Source organism: Hippoglossus stenolepis, chromosome 9 (assembly GCF_022539355.2).
Source record: "Hippoglossus stenolepis isolate QCI-W04-F060 chromosome 9, HSTE1.2, whole genome shotgun sequence".
NCBI classification, from domain to species: Eukaryota; Metazoa; Chordata; class Actinopteri; order Pleuronectiformes; family Pleuronectidae; genus Hippoglossus; species Hippoglossus stenolepis.
In genome coordinates, this window is record NC_061491.1 from 4892710 (window position 1) to 4915507 (window position 22798).

General features: G+C 40.6%; 1 protein-coding gene across 1 annotated transcript in view; it reads left to right on the plus strand.

Moving 5' to 3' along the window:
* The first annotated feature begins 1365 nt into the window (after positions 1 to 1365).
* tacr1a (tachykinin receptor 1a) overlaps positions 1366 to 22798 on the plus strand; it is a 45600-nt gene continuing 24167 nt past the window's right edge. The window contains exons 1-2 of the mRNA XM_035165775.2: positions 1366 to 2163; positions 17209 to 17403. Of these exons, the coding sequence (XP_035021666.1) occupies positions 1763 to 2163; positions 17209 to 17403 (596 nt within the window). The 5' untranslated portion in view covers positions 1366 to 1762. The remainder of the gene's footprint in view (positions 2164 to 17208; positions 17404 to 22798) is intronic.

The following is a 22798-nucleotide window of genomic DNA, read 5'->3' on the forward strand; positions in this document are numbered from 1 at the left end:
ATGGAGATGCATTCAAGTTCAACCCTGATCTTTAAATATAATGTGATGTAGTGGAGATTATGTTTTAACTGAGCTGAATGTTAATGTCAGCATGTTAATGTGCCCCTAAAGCACAGCAGTAAACACAAGGTATAGCTGGTGCTGATGCCAATGGGGAGGTTTTATAGGTATTTGGTGATAAACCAAAATTATTAGATAGCGTATCACAACGGCTCATCAGGGCCTCATCCAAAGAATTCAATTCATCCCTCACTCCATAACAATCCATCCAATAGTCATTGAGACATAAATCAAAACACAAATGTCAATCTCACGTGGGCCAGAGAAAAATGCAGGGAAACGACAAAGTCATTGGGGTTCATCCTCTGGGACCATAAATGTAATAACTAACCAAAATATTAGTATCACATTTATCAATAATATCAGGCCTCTCAGTGTCAAAGCAGTGAAACCCGAGGCTGAATATTAACGTTCAATATTTCACTCCTCAGAGTTTCATTGCAGTCAAGGGTCTGCATGGTGGCAGGCCTGGAAGTGAAGCAGGCTTAATGAGCTCATTTCTCCTCTCACGCCGCTTCCCAGGGTAAACACAGGCATGAAAAATGGAACCAGAAACATATGGCTCTGAAAAAATATAGGATTCTTTGTATTGTAAACAATAAGAGAGCAGTCTCCTGAGGGAAATATCATGGACTACCCTGGCTCCTGTTGCTGCAGTGCAGTCCAGCTTATGGACACATAAACAATCAAGCATTATGGTTTTTTTCTCTCAATAGTCAAGTTTGGAGTTAATATATTACTGGGTGCTGGAGAGTGTTGGAATGACACAGGGTGCAGACTATGAGACCACAAGAGGGGGCAGTGAGTGGGAGTCAGGGACATTCAGTCAGTGTGGCTCTTAATCACATTACACACCAACAAATCAAATAGATTTTAAGGCATTAAATCTATTAATCTATAAAAGATAAATGAAAGATACACATGATCCCAATCTTGCTATCATAATGAGTAAATTACTGCTATTTTTATTATTATTACTATATTACCGTATTATCAATTAAGCTATATATATACATCATTATTATTATTTATTAATGTCCATGTGTCTGGCTTTTTTAATTCATTATCCTGTTTCTGTGCTGTTTGCTGGAAGGAATGATATGGGCTAGGATAAACGAGATAACGGTTATTTAGACGTGATGCTCCTGTTGTGTTCTCCATGCGCTCAGGCTGAGATGGGATGAATAACGTACCTGGGCTCATCCATAGTCATAATTACATAGAGGCTGTCTATTGGACGGGTGCGCAGCGGCTCGCTCCATAAACTGGCGAGCAGCGGCTCATTGTGAGCAGAGGAGCAGGAGAAGAGCGCAGAGCCGCAGAGGGAGAGGAGAAGGAGCACAGCTCGCTCAGACTGCATGTGTGACCGCTTGAGGCAACACTGACTTGTTCTTGTTCTTGAGCTGCGTTGTGCGTAAAAGGCGCGTTTTCATTTTTACGCACGGACATAGAGTGTAAGCGACCAGGGTTGGAATTTAAAGGTCAACTAAAATACTTAATTACTGAACTGGTTATTTCCACAGTGACGCTTTCAGGAACACCTATACAGTTAGGTGAGTGGTAGATTGCGCGTGCAGCGCTGACGCTTTCTGAAACTTCCAGTCGTTGTTTTTACGTTTGGCACGGGATCTTGAACTTTGCTGTGTTATGATTTAGATTGATATTCTGTGGTTTAACGTGAGTTCCTGTCTTAAACCGCAAAATGGATTCTTTATTTAATTCAACCGATGTGCCAAATTGGACCACCAGCCCCAATGACACTAACGGGACTGTTTACCACAACCAGTTCGTGCAGCCAGTCTGGAGAATCGTGCTCTGGGCCATTGCGTACAGTTGTATAGTCATTGTGTCCGTTGTAGGTAATGTTACAGTGATCTGGATTATCATGGCGCATAAACGCATGAGGACCGTCACCAACTATTTTCTGCTGAACCTGGCGTTCGCCGAAGCCTCCATGTCCGCCTTCAACACGGTCATCAACTTCACCTACGCCGTGCACAACGAGTGGTACTTCGGACTGGTCTACTGCCGCTTCCACAACTTCTTCCCCATCGCGGCCGTGTTTGCCAGCATCTACTCAATGACTGCCATCGCTCTGGACAGGTAGGCTACGTGTATATGAGGTACAAGTACGAGAAATGGCAAAATCCCAGTACTGAATAACATGCTTTAAACCTGTGGATCATCCATACTGATCCACATTTAAACAGCAGGCTAATTAATGTGAAGGAATTTAAGAATTCTTTGAAAGGGCACATTAAAACCATTATGTAGATTGATATCTTTTACCATTGTTCTCCTAATTCAGCAATGACAACATACAGAGATGTTATTAACATGTAACAGTGATGTCAAATTAAAAGTCATATTAAGTGTGATATGGTCGCATTGCAGAAAACACACGGTCCACTAGGTCTTATAGTAATATTTTAGAAAACAATACTGCTGATAACCAAAAGAATCCTTATTCACATCTTGTGATAGAGCACAGGCTGACTTACTTTGGTTGAAGATTACTGTATTGAGGCTGAGTGCTCTGATAATAAAAAAAATAGATTCCAAAAATAATAAGAAACTTCTTTTTCATTTACTTCCTTATAACGGTAAATGGTTGAAAAAGTGCAGCTATATGGCTGAAGTAATGTGGTGCTGTCTTTTCTCCGTGCTCGTCAGGAACAACCTCCTATCAACACAGTCATATAGAGCTAATAGTTACTCACCTGCTTGATCAAGTCCTAAACAAGGCTACAGAATGATTGGTTTTATGCCATGCTGCTCTTCATATGTAGTGAATCTGCTTCGAAAATATGGGGTATGGGGGATTTAGATTTTAAAATCTAAATCCCCTTGTGCTCTGAATGAACACATACAATCATGTGAGTGTCGGAGCCCTATTCATTAATTGAAAGGCTCCTTATGACAATGAGGCTGGATTGGAAATTATATGCGTAAAAAAGCCTTGTGCTGTAGCTGTGGGTGTATGTTTGTGTGTACTAGTTTTTGGGTATGTTATATTGTTGTGCGTGTGTCGTAGTATTAAATATAAGTACAATTGTTAAACATCTGTTATAGCTGGATCGCCATCCACAGTGGGGCTCTGATTATTGTTTGTGTGTTTCAGCATGTCTGTATGTATGTGTGCATGTGTGGTCTGATGGCTGCTTGTGTATGCCTCCATGCATATTTTTACAGTATGTATGTGTTTGTTTAATTTCTGTTTCTCAGTATGTTGATGTTACTCTGTGTGTGCATATGAACGTGTGTACATATTTGTCATCTTTTTTTACATCATGCGTCGTGTGTGTGTGTGTGTGTGTGTGTGTGTGTGTGTGTGCATGCGTGAGTGTGTGCGTGTTTCAGCCACTTCCTTCCATACCTGCACACAGAGCTGTATCCGTCCTATCGCATCTTCTTCTGTGGCTCTTCTACCTCCACAGCTCAGCTGATAGATGCGTGTAATTCCTCTGCATTTCCTCCTTTTATCAACAGAGCAATGAACTTGACATTTCCCCACATTAGGTTAAACTCTCAGAGCTATAGTGGAAGTTAGAATGAAATTGAGATGGCAACAGGCCACACGCACCATATGCACTCAATCTGCTCATTGTTAGTTTACCATTTAGCCCAATTACCTGTTCAGCATATGTAGAAATCGGCTTGTTCTCCCTTTGACCACTGTCCACGCTGAACACTGATGAGATCAAACCTTTTGTGCCTGTTTGGGGAAAATATTGTCGACAATGATGGATGGTAGGAAGAAAAAAATGTGCCTACTGTGACCTATCACTTGCAGCTGTTTAAGCAACTATTTATATTTCACTTTTTCATTTCCATTGACTGGTAACTGTGAGAGCTTAAGAGTTCCAAGTAGTTAGACATCAAATCATATTTGGTAAATAGAGCAAAGCCGCAGGATCCCTCAAGAGCGGATGGAGCTATGTGCTGCAGCTGATTAAGGTTTTTTTTCCATCTCCATTTTTGCGGGGATCATTCCTGTGGTGCTCTTGCGCTGCACAAACCCACAAACCATAGATCATCTTTCCGGTCCAGCACTGATGCCAGTGTGCTGGGTCTGATGCTGATTGAATTGAGGTAATAGAGAAAATTTTATTTTATAGAAATATGTACCACAGTGCCCCATAAACCAGACCAATCAGTAAGCTCATATATGCTTCTGGTTCTGGTTTCCAGGCTCCTGGTATAATGACTGATAAAGGAGCGCTGCTTAGGCATTTCCTCTAACAACCAAGATGGCCTCTGCTGATGGGGCGAGGTCTGTTGAATCTGCGAGCTGCATCTGTGATAAGTTTTCTCTAAAAAAAGGAACAAACAAATGCCCTCACGTCACCTGTTAATGAGTTACATCACACGTTTTGCTGCTCTGATTGGTAGTAGCTCCATCCAACTGCATCCGGAGGCATTCTTGTTGGTAACGTTTATTAAAGCCCCCAGGAAATTGAAAATGAACTGAGCTATTCCAGACCCATTCACAAATGCCTGTAGGTGTGAATTGCCTTATTAACACCTCGACTAAAGCCACACTCATGTGGCTCCTTTAGACACATTATTTTGTATTGTTACTTTTCGGTATGCTGTTGAAACTGGGTTTTCTCAGAGTGGCACCACTTTTCTCAAAATCCCTGATGGTTGGAACAATAAAAGCGAGATGTTTCTTTATGGTTTGCATATTTAGGTTCATCAGTATTAGATTGAGTCACTCACATCATTCATCAGCTGTTCATTTAAAATTCAACCTTGTTATATAACATAGACACAACAGAGTTTCAAGAAGTGGATATTTACCATCCATCCATTAAATTACCACTCATCCCTTGAGGGTCACAGGAGGAGCTGGAGCCAATCCCAGCTGACACTTGGCGAGAGGCGGGGTCCACTCTGGACAGGTTGCCAGTGTATCACAGGGCCAACGTACAGAGAGAAACAACCATTCACACTCACATTCACACCTAAGGTCAATTTAGTCTCCAATCAAATCTACATGTCTCTGGACTTTGGGAGGAAGCCAGAGTGTTCAGACAGAACCACAGCTCCACACCATGATCTCTACTGCACAGAGTCTGGCTCCAAATGTGCAAGATGTCTGCATTGGAATCCAGGATATTTAGGTTTCATTACTGGATAGTGAGAGACGGGGGAGACGCATGGTTGTAGACTCTTACAGTTTGTCCAGAAAGACAGTGGGGTGAATTCTTGCCCAGACAACAAAGATGCTGTAAGCAAGGTAACAGTTGACACACTGTGTCTGTGGGAACGTGCCTGTTTACTCGGTGGAAGAAACTCTGGTTCTTTCTAATATTTACCTTGAGTGTCACTTTTCCTACAATCGCTGTATCTTTGTAAGGCAGATTCATAAAGCCCCGGGCTACTGCTCAAGTTAAAACATCTTCAAATGTGTCTTTGCGTCAATTTGCACCACTTCTTACAAATTTGTGTGGATTGTCCACTGGTTTTGCATGCATTCTCACTGTGGCTACATTTCACTCTGTTCTTTCTGTGATATGTGATCATAGGAACTAGCTGTGGGTATGTGATGTGCCCAACTACCCAACCTTTCTTTAAAATAAGGAATGGTTGACTTTCATTTATGTCTTCATAAAACTATAAACTGTCACTGTCTGTATTCGTCAGAAATGACGAGCCTGTCTCCATAGCCTATATGCAGTGATGGAAACAAGTATTAAAGGAGCCTAAAATGACTCTCATTTCATCATTACTCTGTTACTGTAAGCATTCCAGCCGACTATGTTTACAGTTTGTAGGCTACTTCTGTTCTTCATAGACTCTAAATAGACTCTGCCAGGCTGCCAGCTTGTGCAACCACAATGCAGGCTGCTTACCAACAGGGCCACCAGTCGCATTGTGTCTGTATACAACTGGATTAAATTGATAAAGTGTGTGCACACATGTCTGCTCATTTCAGTCAATATAGATCAAATGCATTGGTATAACAAAGGTATGCATTTTCTATTTCACTTGTCGTGTGTGTGTGTGTGTGTGTGTGTGTGTGTGTGTGTGTGTGTGTGTGTGTGTGTGTGTGTGTCATTCAAAGAGGTCATTATTGGCCTATTTGACTTTCTATTGACTTAACACTTTTTCTTAGGGAACTTTATGAAGATCTCATGATTGACATGAGTAACCCCCCTTTGTTATAAACCATTTATTTGTATACATGTGTTGTACTGTACACATCTAAAGCTTTCATTGTCATAGGTGTATACTATACTGTATATTTAAAATCAAAGCTAAGGGTCTGGATCATAATCTCTCCACCCTCGCCGCCACGTAGGTCCCCACCAATCATGTGGTCCACATGCAGACGTGAGCCTCAAGCAAAATGGAATTCCCATGCTTGGCTGTATTTATCAACAATGTGTCAGCAGGAGACTGACCTGCTGAGGATATTTCTCTGCCTTCCATCAGATGCATCCAGGGACAGGCTCCATGTCTAGATTAGTGGATATTGTTTAGTATCAATGTGCACAGTGCAGTGTGGAGGGCCTGACTGAAATCCATTGTTCCATTTGGCTAATTTCTGCCCATTTAGTTGCGGCCTTCTGTGTGCCACTGATAGCTGCTCGGATTTTCATATGAAACACTGATGATTATTCTCTCTTAAGCTCAGACTTCAGCAATGCATGAATTCATCAGGTCATAGTTTGGCTCTGAGGAGACAGTTTGAAATTGCAGATGCTTAACATTCAGAGCTGGGATGCATTTTTAAAGTGCCCATTAAATGCAATTGATGAATAAGACATATGTAAATTGGCATTTGTACATGTCGTACATAACATTAGCATAATGTAATCTAATTTAGAAACAGCAACGTTTGGACCCATTCAAAGTTTCTTGATGAATAAGAAACACTGCTGCTCAGTACATCCAGAAGCTTGAATAGTGTGGGAATGTAGCAACATCTCTATATAAGGCACAATATTGTGATGTTTGCAGCCATCAAGGGCACATAAAAAGCAAACCAAATAAGAGAGTAAAAATCTTCTATAATAATAACAATAATAATAATAAATCAGTAAAGGATCAGATTGTCATGAAGAACAGAGGCTGTTTTGAGAGCAAAGGGAGAAACTGTCCAGGGTTACATCCTGGACAGGTCAACAGAGAATCGCAGGGTCAACATACACAGACAAATAACCATTCACAGTCACATTCACAGCTATGGTCAATTTAGAGTCTCCAATCAACCTAACTCAATCTGCATGTGTTTGGACTGTGGGAGGAGTACCCAGATAGAACCAACACAGACAGGTAGAGAACATGCAAACTTCACATAGGAGTTGGACTTCTATTGTAATTGGTTTTAAGGCCCAGCATCTTTGTGGAAGACCTTTTGTCATCCAAGTCCAACACTCTGAAGCAATTCAAATGTTACTGGTCTTACGAATTAAAACTGCAGATCAGCCCAAGTGGGGCATTTGTCCCATCTCTCTAAACTGGTAAACATCCTCAGGTGGATCTGTGGTCGCTGCTACTGTCGGATAATGATAGAACCATTTACCTCCTTGCACCAGCATCAATATCCTAAAAAAGGGAGTGGAATGTTGTAATAAGTACCTGCTCGTGTCAACTAGGCCTGCTAGTTGTTAATTTGTTAATTTTCTCAACTGATTGTGTAACAGATACATCTATAAACAGATTCTGCAGAATCTGTTGGCAACGGACAATATTTTGTGACCCTGAAGCCTTTTCTGTTTGTAGTTTGACTCATCACATTTGCGGGCTTTGGTTGTTGGCAGGTTAACCGTCTCCAGGTGGAAACATTGACCAAAATGTATTGGCTTTTTTATTTATCTGTATTCAAATGCAGTTAGCTGAATAATCAGTCAAACTGCGCTACCGATCGCAACACTAGTCGATTTTAACAGTGAACAGTAATCGTAAGTCGGATATCTACACCGCAAGCCCCAAATATGGCCTTCCCATTCATCGGTAGCCAATGGCCATCTATAATAAATGTGAAACAGAACAGAGAGAACTAACTTTCATGTGCTGCATGTTACATGCAGCATGAAAAGCAAATGAATGGCGTGGTCGCAATTCATTTAATTGCAGAATATCTTTTATTACAATTGAATCTTAATTTTGCCATGGACTTTTGTGTGAAGCACTTTGTAACCTTGTTTAGATAAGTGCTATACAGATAAAGTTATTATTGTTATAATTATATTATTATATAAATAAAAAAGATGATAAAAGTGGCTCTTTATAAGTCAGTGGTACCCAGATTTCGATACCTACAGTAGCTTTAATGGGCTAAACAGTGGTTCTTATTGCATTCTGAAAAGTTAGACGACTCGGACTGCATAAGAAAGTGGACCCACCAAAAGGAAATATACATTGTTTAGTCATTCCTGCAGCGTGCTGATCATCAGCGATTGATCGTATTTATCGGTGAAAGCGAGCTCACAAGTGGATTCCTCCCTCAAGGCCTCTTCAGGGTTAATGGTTTAGAAAAGAGAGAGTTTCTCATTCACCAAGGAAATCGTAACCCTAAATCTTTGTGGCCTGCATCTCTGACATCTGAGCTATTACATTTTGCCCCTCACTTGGCCGAGGAGCTGATTCAGTAACAAATGCAGAGTTATTGGCTGAGACTGGACCATCAACCATCTCTCCACAACACAGCCGGCTTGTCCCAGACAGACCAGGTCACACCAGCAGATGACTTAGTGTGCAGCATATTAACAAGAGCTTATGGCGGCCCTCTCTCCAGCATTCTCACCTCCCTCCACCAATTTCCACTTCCTCCTCTCCCTCCTCCATTTCTTGTCCCCGGAGGCATCATCAGGAGAAGTTATTCTGGCCTCTGTCACCCCGCATGGCTCTAGCTGTGATTTAGTGCTCCGTGAATGAAAAGTGGGAAGAATGTGTGTTTGCTCACTACAAAAAGATTATGTGACATGACCAGAAGCAGGCAATAAGGTGACATGGTGGTCATTAAGCAGAAAATGAGGGCGTTTGAATTAACTAGAGCTCTCGCTGGGGTTGATTTCCAAATCACACTGGGAAAATTACTACGGAGAGTGAAAATTTCCTCTGTTGCCTCATTTAACCCAAAACCCTATTTTGATTTGTGACTTGTAACATTTATTTAAATAACTATGAAAACACAATAATGCAATGGATACCGTGAAATAATTACTCCACTGATTTTAGACATTGAGTTCAATCTGAAACTTTTGTAAGTGTCGTGTAGCACAAGAAGGAGCTGATCAAAGATTGGTTGTTTATCCATTTATCTATCAGTAATTTTGAACTACATCAGCATCAATGTATCTGGGTTCAACAGCCATTTTTTACCCATAGTTCTGGCACTATTACAATTGTTGTTTAAACAACATTGGTGCTGGACAAGAAAGTGACATCCAATCCTAACAAAGACACTGTGTCATGCTTAGCGTCGCAGTGCACCTATAAGGTACGGCCCTAAGAGTCTGAAGCCAGGCTACTAACTCTGCAGCTCGCTGCTAACAACAACATGGTAGCCTGCTGATTTTAAGGCAGTGTAATGTTCATTATGTTCCTCATCCTCCTTTGTCGATCATTAGCACTAAACACAAAGTGCAGCCAGGGTTCATGTTGACGAATCTGAACCTCATGATGGTGCAAAAATTCATTAAAGTGAAGAGGATTCATCCTCTGTGGATCCAGGACGTCCGCACTAACAGCAACCCATTCAAATAAATAGTCTTGGAATACACGAGTGCAGTCTAAGGCCCAAAGAAGAATAGGTTTCACCAAACATGTAGCCACTGTTGTTCTACCCTGAGCTATGAAAGAATTCAATAAATAAACAATGATGTACATACATACTAAAATGACACTGCAATAATGATGTTATAGACGTTTACTACTAGAGATGTCAAAATACCTGGTGCTGTAAGTAACTCTAACTTTATATTCCAGCAGCAGCTGCTCCAGTGTAATCCATACAATCTATGCATCAGATGTCAAAGATGTCATTGCAGCTCTGATGTTCACATTATGCTCGTCAAGATGTGACAGTGTGCCACCAGGATGAAGTCTGTGTATCAGAGATGCTTCAATAAATCCACCTCCATCAGCGTCAGTGCCAGACATTTAGATCATTCTGAGCAGCTGCCTCAGAGCCATCTCACCTCTGGATGAATAAACAACACTCCAATTAACACTTGTCATTTCCTGTCACTGAAAAAAAAAAATCAAATCCCAACTAGAGCTTGAAAAATGACTTCAAGGCTAAATGTGCTTTGCTTAGGGGCACTTGGCCGACAGGTGGCTGTTGTTATTATTGTTGTGTTATCTTTTTAAATCCTGTTTTGGCTCATTAGGTACAGTTATAATTGTTATTGAAAATAATTAAGATTGGTTGCCCTGCTTTTATTCAATTTGATGAGGCTTGTGCACTATTAAAGAGAGGGATACAATAAAGTCACTGAGATCGAACATCTGCAAATATCTGTCAACAATACTCATTTCTTTTATTGTTGCGGTCACATATTATTGCAGTATTTGTTGTTAATCTATCGAAAGTTTGTTCATCCTTTCATCATTATAATGACTTGCTGCAGTGCGCGTTCTAAACCTGCCTGGTTGGAATGGGCTGTTCTCTGTGTTGATGCTCCGGAGCCACTTCTGAATTATTCCTTGTCATTAGTGAGTCCTCCTAAAACAGTTCTACAATATATTGTCACTTTTATTGTTTGTGTGCTGGATGTTGTGTGTCGAGCTTTTTTATAACAGTCTGTGGTGCAGTTAGAAAAGTTTATCCTACCTGGTTTATCTGCAGTGAAAAGTTATGTTTTTCATAAAATTAAACTGAATTCGCTTTTCACATACTTTATCTCCTTCTAAATCGGGTTGACCTCAACAAGCAAGCTCATGTTCTACAACCAAGGCAATATGTGCACAAACACACACATGCACACACACACCGCTCATTCAGGGGGGCGGTGATGCTGTAGTGAGCAGGTGGATATTGGTTTTGAGTGTCTGCTGGTTAGTAATGAGATTGAAGGCTGAAGGAGTCATATTTATGCAAGTGGACAACAATAGAAACAAGTAACAATTTACCAAGCACACTCACTCTCTAACACACACACACACACACACACACACACACACACACACACACACACACACACTCTCTCTCTCTCTCTCTCTCTCTCTCTCTCTCTCTCTCTCTCTCTCTCTCTCTCTCACACACACACACACCCAGGCTCTGCTGCCTTCACCAGGCCTTTCTCCTCCCAATGGGAGTTTACGTAACATTCTCTGAATCAACAATAGCCTCCCGAGAGGCCAATAAACCAGAGGAAACAAATTCATGATCAAATTACCACAACCTACTTTCAAATGCAATTTGAAAAGCACTGACAGGCTTGAAGGCAGGCAATTTCATCTGTCGTTGAAGCTGCTTCCTTCTTAATCACTTATTGCTCTTCTGGAGAGCATTGCAGCGGCCTCATGGTGTTTATATTGAACCGTTGCGCTGCCATGGCAGTTCAGGTTCTATTTGTGGATAATTGGAGATGTATTTCACCCATGCAATGCAGTAAAGGTTGCCCATGCTGTCTGCCACCTTGTGAGAGGTATCCTATTGAGAGGAATCAGATATCGCCCACAGACAGACATTTGAAGTCCAAAGTCTCAAAGGTGTGCTTACCAAGATGTGAAATGAAAGGGAATGAAATTGAAAGGGAGGGAAACACAGGGAAGCAGGATTCTCTACCGACAAATCTATAAAAATGAAATACCTCTCAGCTGTAGCAGTGGGTGTCGAGACATTAGAATGCAGAGAGCGACATTTTTTTTTTTGTTTGAATAAAAGCAGCGTTCATATTGGGTTATACTGGATTATTATTACTGGTTATACTTTTTCAGGCGGTGGAGTTAATCAAACAGAGCGGATGCATGCAACTGAAAAACATTGAAACTGAAAAAAAGCTAAATAGGGTTAAAATACAAGTACACGGCAGACTTCAGTCATAAAGCACTTCCAAGCATTTGTTCAGTAAAACCTCGTAGAACTGACTTTCAAATTGGGCTCCTAATGCTGCTTTTATCTTGTCAAGCGTAGCTGTATGTTAATTGATGGCAACATCCAACATTTTACACGGGACACGTCGTTAGGTGGACAAGAGAAGCTGGGTTTCAACCACCAACCCTGCAATTACCTCCTGAGCCATCCACTGCCTCTATAACCACAGCTCTGTTAAGGATGGGTTAACACAGCTGCTTCGTACATTGTTGTACAAAACATTTATTTAATGAATTAATTTATCCTACAGAAAAGGATTAAAAGCAACATTACAGTGACAGTTAAACAGGCCTGCCTCAGAAATGGTTTATAGCAGGTTCCTGTTCTGCAGCACATATAAGACAAAACTCCCATCAAAATACAAAAACAACAAAATCAAGACAGGGACTCAGCAGAGATGGAGTCAACACATACAGTGACACACACATTCAGAGGGGAAAGGACTTAAACAGGAGGAAATAACCAGTATGAGATATATCAGTGGTTGCAGGTGTAACTGTCCAACAGAAAGTGTTTATATTCCTTTTTGAAATGTGTAACAAATGTTATTGTCCTAAGTTAAGTTGTGACTCCTCATTGGGGAAAAAACACAATCCCCCAATTAAATTGTTGTGCTTATTTTAAAGCAGTTGTTTGCAGTGGTAAAGTACCACATACACTTTTCTACTTGAATGATATTAAGTGCTTTTAAATATACTTAAAGCATTAAAACTAAAGTACATAAAAATGTACTCTGTTAGAGTAACAAAGTAAATGTACTTTGTTACATCACTTTTATGATATAGATAGATAGATGTTTAAGATAACGGGATTACATTTTTAAGATCATGACTTGGATTCTGGCTTCAGATTAGATCAAATTCAATTTAGAGAAATACTGACCCTTGTTTCAATCAAAACATATTTTGATAATAAAAAGTATGTGTAGAGAATAAAGTTGGACTTCTGACTTCCGTTTATTAACATATCTTGCCTGAATAACACTTTTTTAAATGACAACAAACCCACATGAGCCTCGTCGAGACTCTTTAATCATTTGTGATAAACGGCAGTTTCAATCATGGCAGGTTAAATGCAAATTCTAATGACTAAATGTCTGTGTTCAGCCTGAGTGCAGTTCTTGCTTGCCAGTGAGGATGACTGGGGCTGTTAAGTGGGCAGACCTCTGTCCTCTGCAGGTGTGTGTTTGATTCTGACATCAACAGCCCGACTGTGACTCACCTACATCAAGAAACGAAGCCACGTGGCTGCCAGCGGCGTTTGAAGCTGAGCCAAAGTAAAGCTGAGACTGATCTCTCATTTTCAGCAGACCACTGGGAGCGTTAGATTTCAAAGGCCTCTTCTTCTCATTGATATAATTAGTCCATTTAGCAGATTCATTTGGGGTATTAGTGGGATTAAGCCTTTAATTAGACCTCTTTAGCTCAGGATGGCATTTTACTGGAGAGTTTTGATTAAAAGAAAACAAAAAAAAATAACTGACGATAATTCTCTGTACTGGTTTCCAGAGCATATACACCAAGGCTATAAAAGAGTTTGTATAACTATATTTTACTTTGATTGTGTTTAACACAAAAACATCCAAATAAAAACGGCACAGGAGGAGCAAACAATTTTTTACAGGTTTAAATTAAAGTCAATTCAACTAAATATCTGGTCAAATCTTTGCGAGGATAAAAAAGAACTTAGACAACTTGTATTTTTGCTGAGGGGAAGAGGATCTGTCAGCTCAAGTGCTCTAAACCATTTTCCTGATGATGAGGCTCACTGTTAATTATGTATGAGGTCGTTTTCAGTCATTCATGGGCTCCGTTGTCTCTCTGATTACATGATTATAACAATGTGAAATGATCGCTCAAACGCTGAGAGGAATCATTTGACTAGAGTTCTGCTTCATGGCAGACACTCTTCTATAACTCCAGTCTGCAGAGAGCATCGTTTCATGGTCCCAAAAAATATTTATAGAAAAATAATTATTTTCCCCCTTTGAGTGAAAATCAAGGTATAATGTGCAGTTTGACCTGTAAACTTCCTTTGAAATGCTTCAGATGTTGCTGCGTGGGCGAATGTGTGTGTGTGTGTGTGTGTGTGTGTGTGTGTGTGTGTGTGTGTGTGTGTGTGTGTGTGTGTGTGAAGCTTCACATCCTAGTTACCCTTCAGGAACACTATTTTTAAATGTATGACTCGTACACAAATGAGCATTTTTTTCACACTTTTCCCACAACAAGGCCCAAAATAACATGTGATCACACACTGGACATTGAATCATCTACTCTTCAAACAATGGACAATCAAACTGACGCTTTACATTATGATACAGTGTGCTTGTGTTTGTCAGTATAATATTTGTACTTATTTGATACTGAACAGGTTTGTCTAATCTGGTGTCTTTGTGCTTACATAACTTTAACAGGGAAGTCAACTGTGGGCAGTTACCAACCATCATACTGCAGAAAATGCCCTTGTGTGATGAAATTAATCTTATTTATATTTATATTGGCCTGACACTTGGCATGTGTATAACTACTGGCCGAGGCAAGCGCAGAAGGGCGCTCTGTAGCAGTCAGTGGGGGCAGGACAGTGTGCCTTCAGTCTGTGGGCCGAGTTGAACATATCTTCTTCTACGTACTACAGCAACGTTAGGCAACTCTGCAAAATCACCAGACGATTATTTTGATAATTAGATTATTTTTATTTCACCAAATCAGACTGACACAGACATTGACTGGTGTTGCAGGTGCTAATCTGTCATGGCAGCAACATTCATAGAATCAATTCCTCTTAATTATCTGTCTAAAAAGTAAAATATATCATTCGTTTTGTTGCTGCAATCCTATCGGGCAAAATTACAGTTTTCATCTGAAAAGTTGTGAACTTGGGTCCGAAGATTGTGTGGTTTGCTTAAACAACCTTTGAAATGTCAACACACAATGTTTGAAAAAGAACCAGCAGCTACGTAAATCATTAAAAACTTATATACATATAAACCACACACGTGAACAGTAATAAATAAAATTAATTTCCATTTAATGAAAACATTTTCATTGTAGATAAACCATGTAGGATGAACACAAGGATTTCTAACTTCTCTCTACACCATAAGATCAACACACAAACAATAAAAACTGACAATATATTGTAGAACAGTTTGAGGAGGACTCACTGCTCACAAAGAATAATTCTGAAGTAACTCCGGAGCTTTAACACAGGACAAACAAAAAACGATTCCAAACAGGGAGGTTTATAATCTGCACTGCACTAGTAATAATAATAATATTAATAATAAAAACGTGATTTCTAAAGCACTTATCTAAACAAACACATGACAAAACAAAGATTCCAACTTCCATTAAAACCAGTTATATTCAGGCATCCAAATGCTTTCCAGTAGAAATATGTTTTAGGCAATGATATAAAACAGATGAAAGTGCTGACAAGTCTTATCTGCGGTGGCCCTGAGAGCTCAACGCACTGCAACTGAAGAAAACACATGCAAGTGGACAAAACACAAGCAAAGTAAGAAAACATCTTCATCAATTTGACAACACAACACCTCACATTACACACAACACATTAGACACAACACAACACATTACGCACAACACAACACATTAGACACAACACAACACATTACGCACAACACAACACATTACACACAACACAACACATTACGCACAAGATGTTTTCTTACTTTGCTTGTGTTTTGTCTACTTGCATGTGTTTTCTTAAGTTTTAGTATGTGAGCTCTCAGGGCCACTGTACTGTACCTATCTCCTCAGGCAAGAAATTCCAGAGACAAATCAAGTCATTTCAGTTTTATGTAAAGCCCCACACAACAAACAACACATTTGTCCGAAGGGGCTTTACAGTGTGAACAACAAACAACATCCTCTATCTTTACTGAGCCCACACAGGTATGCATCTCTTTAATGCACGCCGGTAGACAGGCCTGACACTTGGTGCTGGTGCATTCATCACAACGACTTCAGCCAATCACAGTTTCCTGCTCAGGACACACAAATAGCTGCCTTTTGTAAACCTTCCATGCTAGCAAAGCCCATGCAATGTACAAGGGGAAATAAACTCCACAACCAGATGAATGCACACCAGGTTCACCAGCTGCCTCTGACTCCTCTCTCCAGGCTCATTTTGACCTGTATTTGCATAAACATGATTTGATTGGCCAGCGCCTGGGCTTGACTATTTGTTTAAACTTAATGTGATTGGCTTGTGCCTGCTGCAAGCACCACAAAGCAAAGCAATGGATACACAATGCAGTTCAGCAACGCATGACGTCGCCCCATTCAAAGCGAATGAGCAGTGTTTCAATGAAGCCTCCAATGTGTACGTGTGTGCTCCATTTAATTCTCAATCAGGAGACAACAAAGAATTGCATATGGTAAAATTAATTTATACATGATCATATTCAATATTTGGTGTCAAATCTTTTCTCAATGAAAGCCGAAAGCCTGAGGGATCAAACCCACAGATGTGAGCTAACAAATTTGTTTGGCAACCCTGTTTTCTAGAAATGATGTTTATTTAGCTCAGTGCTTCATCTACTGTATGTCTGTCTGTATGTGGAAGGCATATCTCACGAACCTTTCAATTTATCAGCTTCACACTTGTCATGTGTATTGTTAATGTCGAAAGTACAGTGACGATTTTGGTGCAATTTGGACACGTGACATGTTCGATATTAATCAAACATTGACTAAGGAGGCGACCAGCACTCTGTAGCAGTCCACGATAAAATCTTTCTTGTGGGTAAACCAGGTAGGATGAACACAAAGTTTTCTAACTTCTCTCTGCTCCATAGAATGTTTATAAAAAGCTCTGCACACAACATCCAGCACAAAAACAATAAAAGGTTTATTGTAGAACTGTTTGAGGAGGACTCACTAGTGGCAGTTCTGAAGTAGCTCCAGAGCATTAACACAGGACAAGAGAACAGCTCATTCCAAACAGACAGGTTTAGAACAGGCAATGCAGTTGTATCTCTAATTTGGAGATTATACGATCCTGAAAATGGTGGCTCAGCCCACAAGTGTTTCCCAGCATCACTGACTTCTCTCTCTTTCCCCCCTTTACAGGTACATGGCCATCATCCACCCTCTGCAGCAGCGCATGTCATCCACAGAGACCAAAGTGGTGGTGGTTGTGATCTGGGTGCTGGCTCTGCTCCTGGCCTTCCCCCAGTACTACTACTCCAACATGGACGAGCTCCCCGGTCGGATGGTGTGCTTCATCGACTGGCCCGAATACGTTGTGTGCGACTTCAAAAAGATGTGAGTCTCCCTGCGGAACAGCCATTCAGATAGTTAACAAGCATTGTTAATTACTCTTGAATTGGTGGCAAATGTCGGAGGATGTTGTTTGCATTTGGTGTAAATGAGAGAGCGCGGCGAGAGAGCACGGAAGCTTTTTGTGCTTTGTGGAGAAAGAATTGAAGGCACATCATCGGGGATTTGTGTTGTCTCTCCTGTGCAAAGCAAACGCTGCGGGTTGGACAGGAGAAAGGAACGATTCGATTTGAACGAGGCCTCCCTCCACCGTTCATTTCACATTTGTACTTCAGCTACCGCAGCTACACAGATGAAGCACCCATCTGTTCTGTTCAAGAATGATTCACCTAGTGCTTCAGAGACCAGGAAATTAAATCACAATGAAAGAGGGAAACAATAGACAAATTATAATTCATAAAAAGATGATTGAAGAGAATTGAATAAAAAAAAATTTAGATTTTTAAAGAGTCAAAATATGATCATGGTTGGCTCAAGCACACCTTTTATTTCTTTAAACTATGTACATTATCAGCTTTTTATCAGACTGTGATTTCAGTGTATTTTTCAGCATCTTTTACACACACCACATGATTCTTAGTCCAATCTGTTTTTTATATAAATTGGTGCTCCTCAGATCCAACCTGGACGCTTTTCACCCTCAGCAAACTGTAGGAAATAAATAAAGAAATGTAAAAGAAAATGGTTTGAGTCTGTCAGCAAACCTCACCCCAAAGCAGAGTATGGTTGATACCTGTACTTTCCACCAGGGGTGATTTAGCTGGTTCATCCAACCACAACAGACGGAGGACATTCAGAGTGTTTTGGGGGAATGGGCCCCATGTTTATACGTCTTATTGATTCCAGCTTCTTTGAAAACCAGCCTGTCTGACATTGCAATTTGCTGTTGATTCCATAAATCATAGAACCTGTTCAATCATCCCTTCATGTCGCCAAATAGTAAAATAGTCCCTGGAGTAGCAGCGGATTTAGAGTTCAGCCAGAGTTCTTCAAATTTACTATAAACCAACATCCATAGGATTTGACTCCTGAGACATATACTCAACCTCTGGAAAATACATTGTATTTTCAAAAGCTTATGTTCTCCCTTAGTTAACAGCATTGGGATGTGCTTTTTGTTTCCGCTCATGTTCACTTTTTTGATATACAGTCTCTAACCCTAACCCTAACCCATTTTAGTTAAGGCTAGTTCGGTACAATACGGAAATGGATAATGGATTCCTCATAAGAAGACATTTTGTTTGAGAGAATTCAGACATGAAAGATGTTTAAACATCCCAAATCTATAATTATGCAGATATATAGCCTCACTCACCAATGTTTTCTTATCTGGGATTTGTTCTTTGGTAAGAACAGAATCTAAACTGAAGAGAACACTTACACACTCTCTACTATTGACATATTTGTGCAAAAATAATTATTAGTTATTTTGTTTGTTTTTTCAGTTATAAAGTTGTATGATAGGATTTAAATTACCATAATATTTTGATCATTTATAATATTTTGTTGATATGTGGTTATTTAAAACTGAAACACACCACTTAAAAGTGTGTATTCAAATCTCACATTAAAAATGTATACATTTCTTAATGTGAGATTTTACACACATGGACATGTATTTTTATTCACAAAAAAACATGTTTGCATATTCAATTTGTGCACCACTGTCATTTTGTTCAGGCATTTTTTACATGCTATTGGATTATGCTTATTAGGAATAACTGGCACGCACTTCCATTTTATGAAGACAATAGCATTCATCAATGTAATAACACTGGTGCAAACAATTCTAGACAGGTTTCCTTCCTAGGAACTTTCCTGAGAACAAATTTAAAAAACAACTAGGATATTGGTGCATGAGGCCTATTTTTCATTATTAACATTAACATCTAGACACAAGATGTCTCACGCTTCGCTTTAAACTCTCAGATTTCAGGTTTCCACAAAACTCTTTTCAACCTTCATGTTGGACCATGACTGGTTTCCAGACTTGCTGTTATGTTGCTCATAATTACACGTGTCGAGCTGGGTTTTTTATACAGAGAGTTTTCAGCAGATGAATGTAAAAACATCCCTGTAGTGTCAAACTCAAGCCACATTCTGCACAGTACAGCTTGAACATCCAAATGAAGCAACAATAAACTAAACATAGCTTCCAGTGGAGGAGGACTCAGATAAACCAAGTGTTATCTTTCCCATGGGAAGGTTCAAGCGCAGTCCACTGTAGAGGTTTGACAGGATGCTTGTCAAACATCATTTATGTTAATGTGATGCAGCAGGGTGAAAGAAATTTACAACAAGCACTAAGAATGATTTCAGGCACTGTGTGACCCTGGTGAGGCAGCTCAATGACAGTCAGTGTTGACCAGTCACCTTTCCTCCAGATATCATCTTTCCTTGAGCTGCTAAAATAGAACTCAAGGCCTCTTCTATCACACCAGAGGGTCCTAAACATGAATATGAATCATTGTAACGCTCTCTGTATTTTACCTTTGCGTGTGCAGAGGAAATAGCTGTCGTTGCTGCCAAACCGCGCCAATTTCATCTCTCCTCGCCCCCTTGATCTACAATCAGAAGAAAAGGCGAGGTGATGCATTGCAAGCGTGTGTGTTAATCTTCCTCTTGCACAGCCCCAAAACTTCTGAAGCTGCTTTAGAAAGCAGGTTAAATGCATCATACCAGTAAGTGATTTATTCATACTTTACCTCTACCTAGTATTCTTCAATTTCCGCCATTTGTCTTTTTCTAATCCCACTGGCACAACTGGCCGACACCCAGATCAAAGCACAGCTGCAGGTACACTTCCACAAAACGCGCACACAATACTATTGGAGCTAACACAGAAAAACACTCGTACAATGACGCACGTATGCAGGCACTCAGCAACATGGCTCTGATCACAGCTCTGCTGATGGAAACCTCTCAGCTCATCAGCAGCAATGTTTACTCTGCTCGCTGCCAGCCTGCTATTGCCTTCCCTTTCAACGGCCTCTGTCACATTTCTCCATGGAAATATATTTTGTTATGAACCGCACAACAGCAATTTCATTGTTCATGATGGGATGCCTGCTGCACATATTACTTTTTTAATGAAACTTTAATCAGTGACACGTAGAATCTGAGTGAGAGCACAGTAGTCATTCAGCTCAGCTGCTAAAGCTGTAAATGGCATATCTGATTAAGGTTGACCTCGGGTCAGGTCCCACGTGGCTTCCTTTGCAGGAATTTCATCATCGTCGCCATCACATGCTGTACGACGGCCAGTCCCACAGTCAGTGAGAATTAGTAATTCAGGTCTCATAGTTGAGTATTAATAGATGACACTGTGCGTCAAGTTTACGTAACCTGCTCCACCCCCACCACACATACCTCACCCCCTTATACACTCTGACCTATACAGACACTTATGAGTGAGCAGAAGAATAGAAATCACACTGTTGCACGTACAGGGAGGCTGCAGCAGCAACTTACAAAACTAACTTCCCCCTTAGTTTTTGTCTGAAGTGTCTCACACACCACACCACACACACGCACACACAGACACACACACACACACACACACACACACACACACACACACACACACACACACACACACACACACACACAGAAACGGACTAACACGTATTAGATACCAATTAGCATGTTAAAGGTTATCTACATTGTCTCGAGATGACCGACGACTCCAGTAGCAGCTCATACACTTTTCCACAGAAGTGTGGTATGGATTTAGGCTTCTCACCTCCGGAGCTTCCTGACGTCCGTGGCCATCTGAACTGCCGGCACAGGTGGCCGGTGCCGAGACAGCTGGGGCTAAACTGCGTCTGAGGAGCACTCTGGTCCCAAAGTCATTGTGTGTGTGAGACAGTTGAGGGGCAGATGAGGATGGGGGACGTCTCTGAATGGTAGACGATGTGGTGGTTTAATACTTCAGCTTCAACTTAAATTTTTAATTAGCGCATTTTCCTGATTCCTACTCAAGGGCTTCCCACCTTTGATTAGAGAGTGTTAAACCCGTCATAGATATATAAATGTCACGACGTAGAGAATTCCTAAACAGTCGACTCTACGCAAGCATTGTCCTTACAAGGTACAAGACGGTTTGAATCTCTAGGTGGTGTTGAGCCATGTTCAACTCATGAATGTAGATGTGATTTCATTTAATCAAAGAACAGTCACATAGTTTAGTTTACAGCTCAAAAAACACATGTAAGTGTGCAGTATCGCTTTCATTTCTACACTTGCCTTGTATGCAAGCCGTTGTTGCAATGTGCTTTTGTCATGATCGACAATGTTTGTTACATCAGTGATTCCCAGCCACATCTGCTGTTTATTCAAAGTGAATTTATATTGAACGTATCACACATCCAAATTTGACACTGCACTTCCTTGGGCCTTTAATAATACACATGCCAAGTGTGAAGGTGATACGATAAACAGTTCTCATGATAAGTGAACCACATACAGACAGACTTTAGGAATTTGCAGATAGATAAAGGCCAACTCATTGTTTCCACCTGGGGCTCTGTGATGTAAATTTCATTATTACATCTGCCCAGGTCCAGAACTGGATATCTCAGGTAGCAAAAGATTGAATTGAGCATGTGAATCCCAACTGTTACATTCCAGTGATGGACCCAGATGCTGGACTAATCTTACAAGTTACAGATGCTCGGTGGAAGAGGTGCTAAGGGTTTGGGTGTTGCCCCATTATGTGCATCGAGGACAGTGATCAGCCTCCCAAGCTGATTCTTAACATGAAACCAGACTTTCTTTGTTAAAAGCACCAAACCACACGGATGTTACCCTGAGGGATTAGCTGCTTTAGAGGCTTCCTGTCACAGTGCCAGAGTCATCCAGTGAGTGATTTTGATGAACATTCGAGTGGATGAAACTGAATGACTGTACGACCAAGGTGTCACTTTTCATGGAGCTCTCTAAACTTGTAAAATAAAACCCGGTCACCACAGGTCTCTTGTTGAGTCACTGCCTTTGCGTGTGGCAGGTGGTTTAATGGGGTTTTCATTGATTGACTATAACCTCTAACCCGTAATGTGTGCTCCCCGACCAAACCTTTCGTCGTTAGAAAATAAACCATCTGACTTCCAATTTGGGCTGTTAACCCAGTGAAGGCAGCGAGAATACACAAAGTGTTCTCATTTTGGAGAACCTTCCTCACAGCTTTTGTCCTTGTGAGAATATATGCTTGTCGTGAAAAGCCTCACAAAATAGATTGACTACTACACGCACATGCACTGTGTGGATACGCCTGGTAGATGTTATTAGACACACACAGAGAAAATCACGGACTGAGCACACCTAGTACTCTGTGATCTCTCCCCACTAAATTGGGCTTTGCACGACATGAGCCTGTGATTAG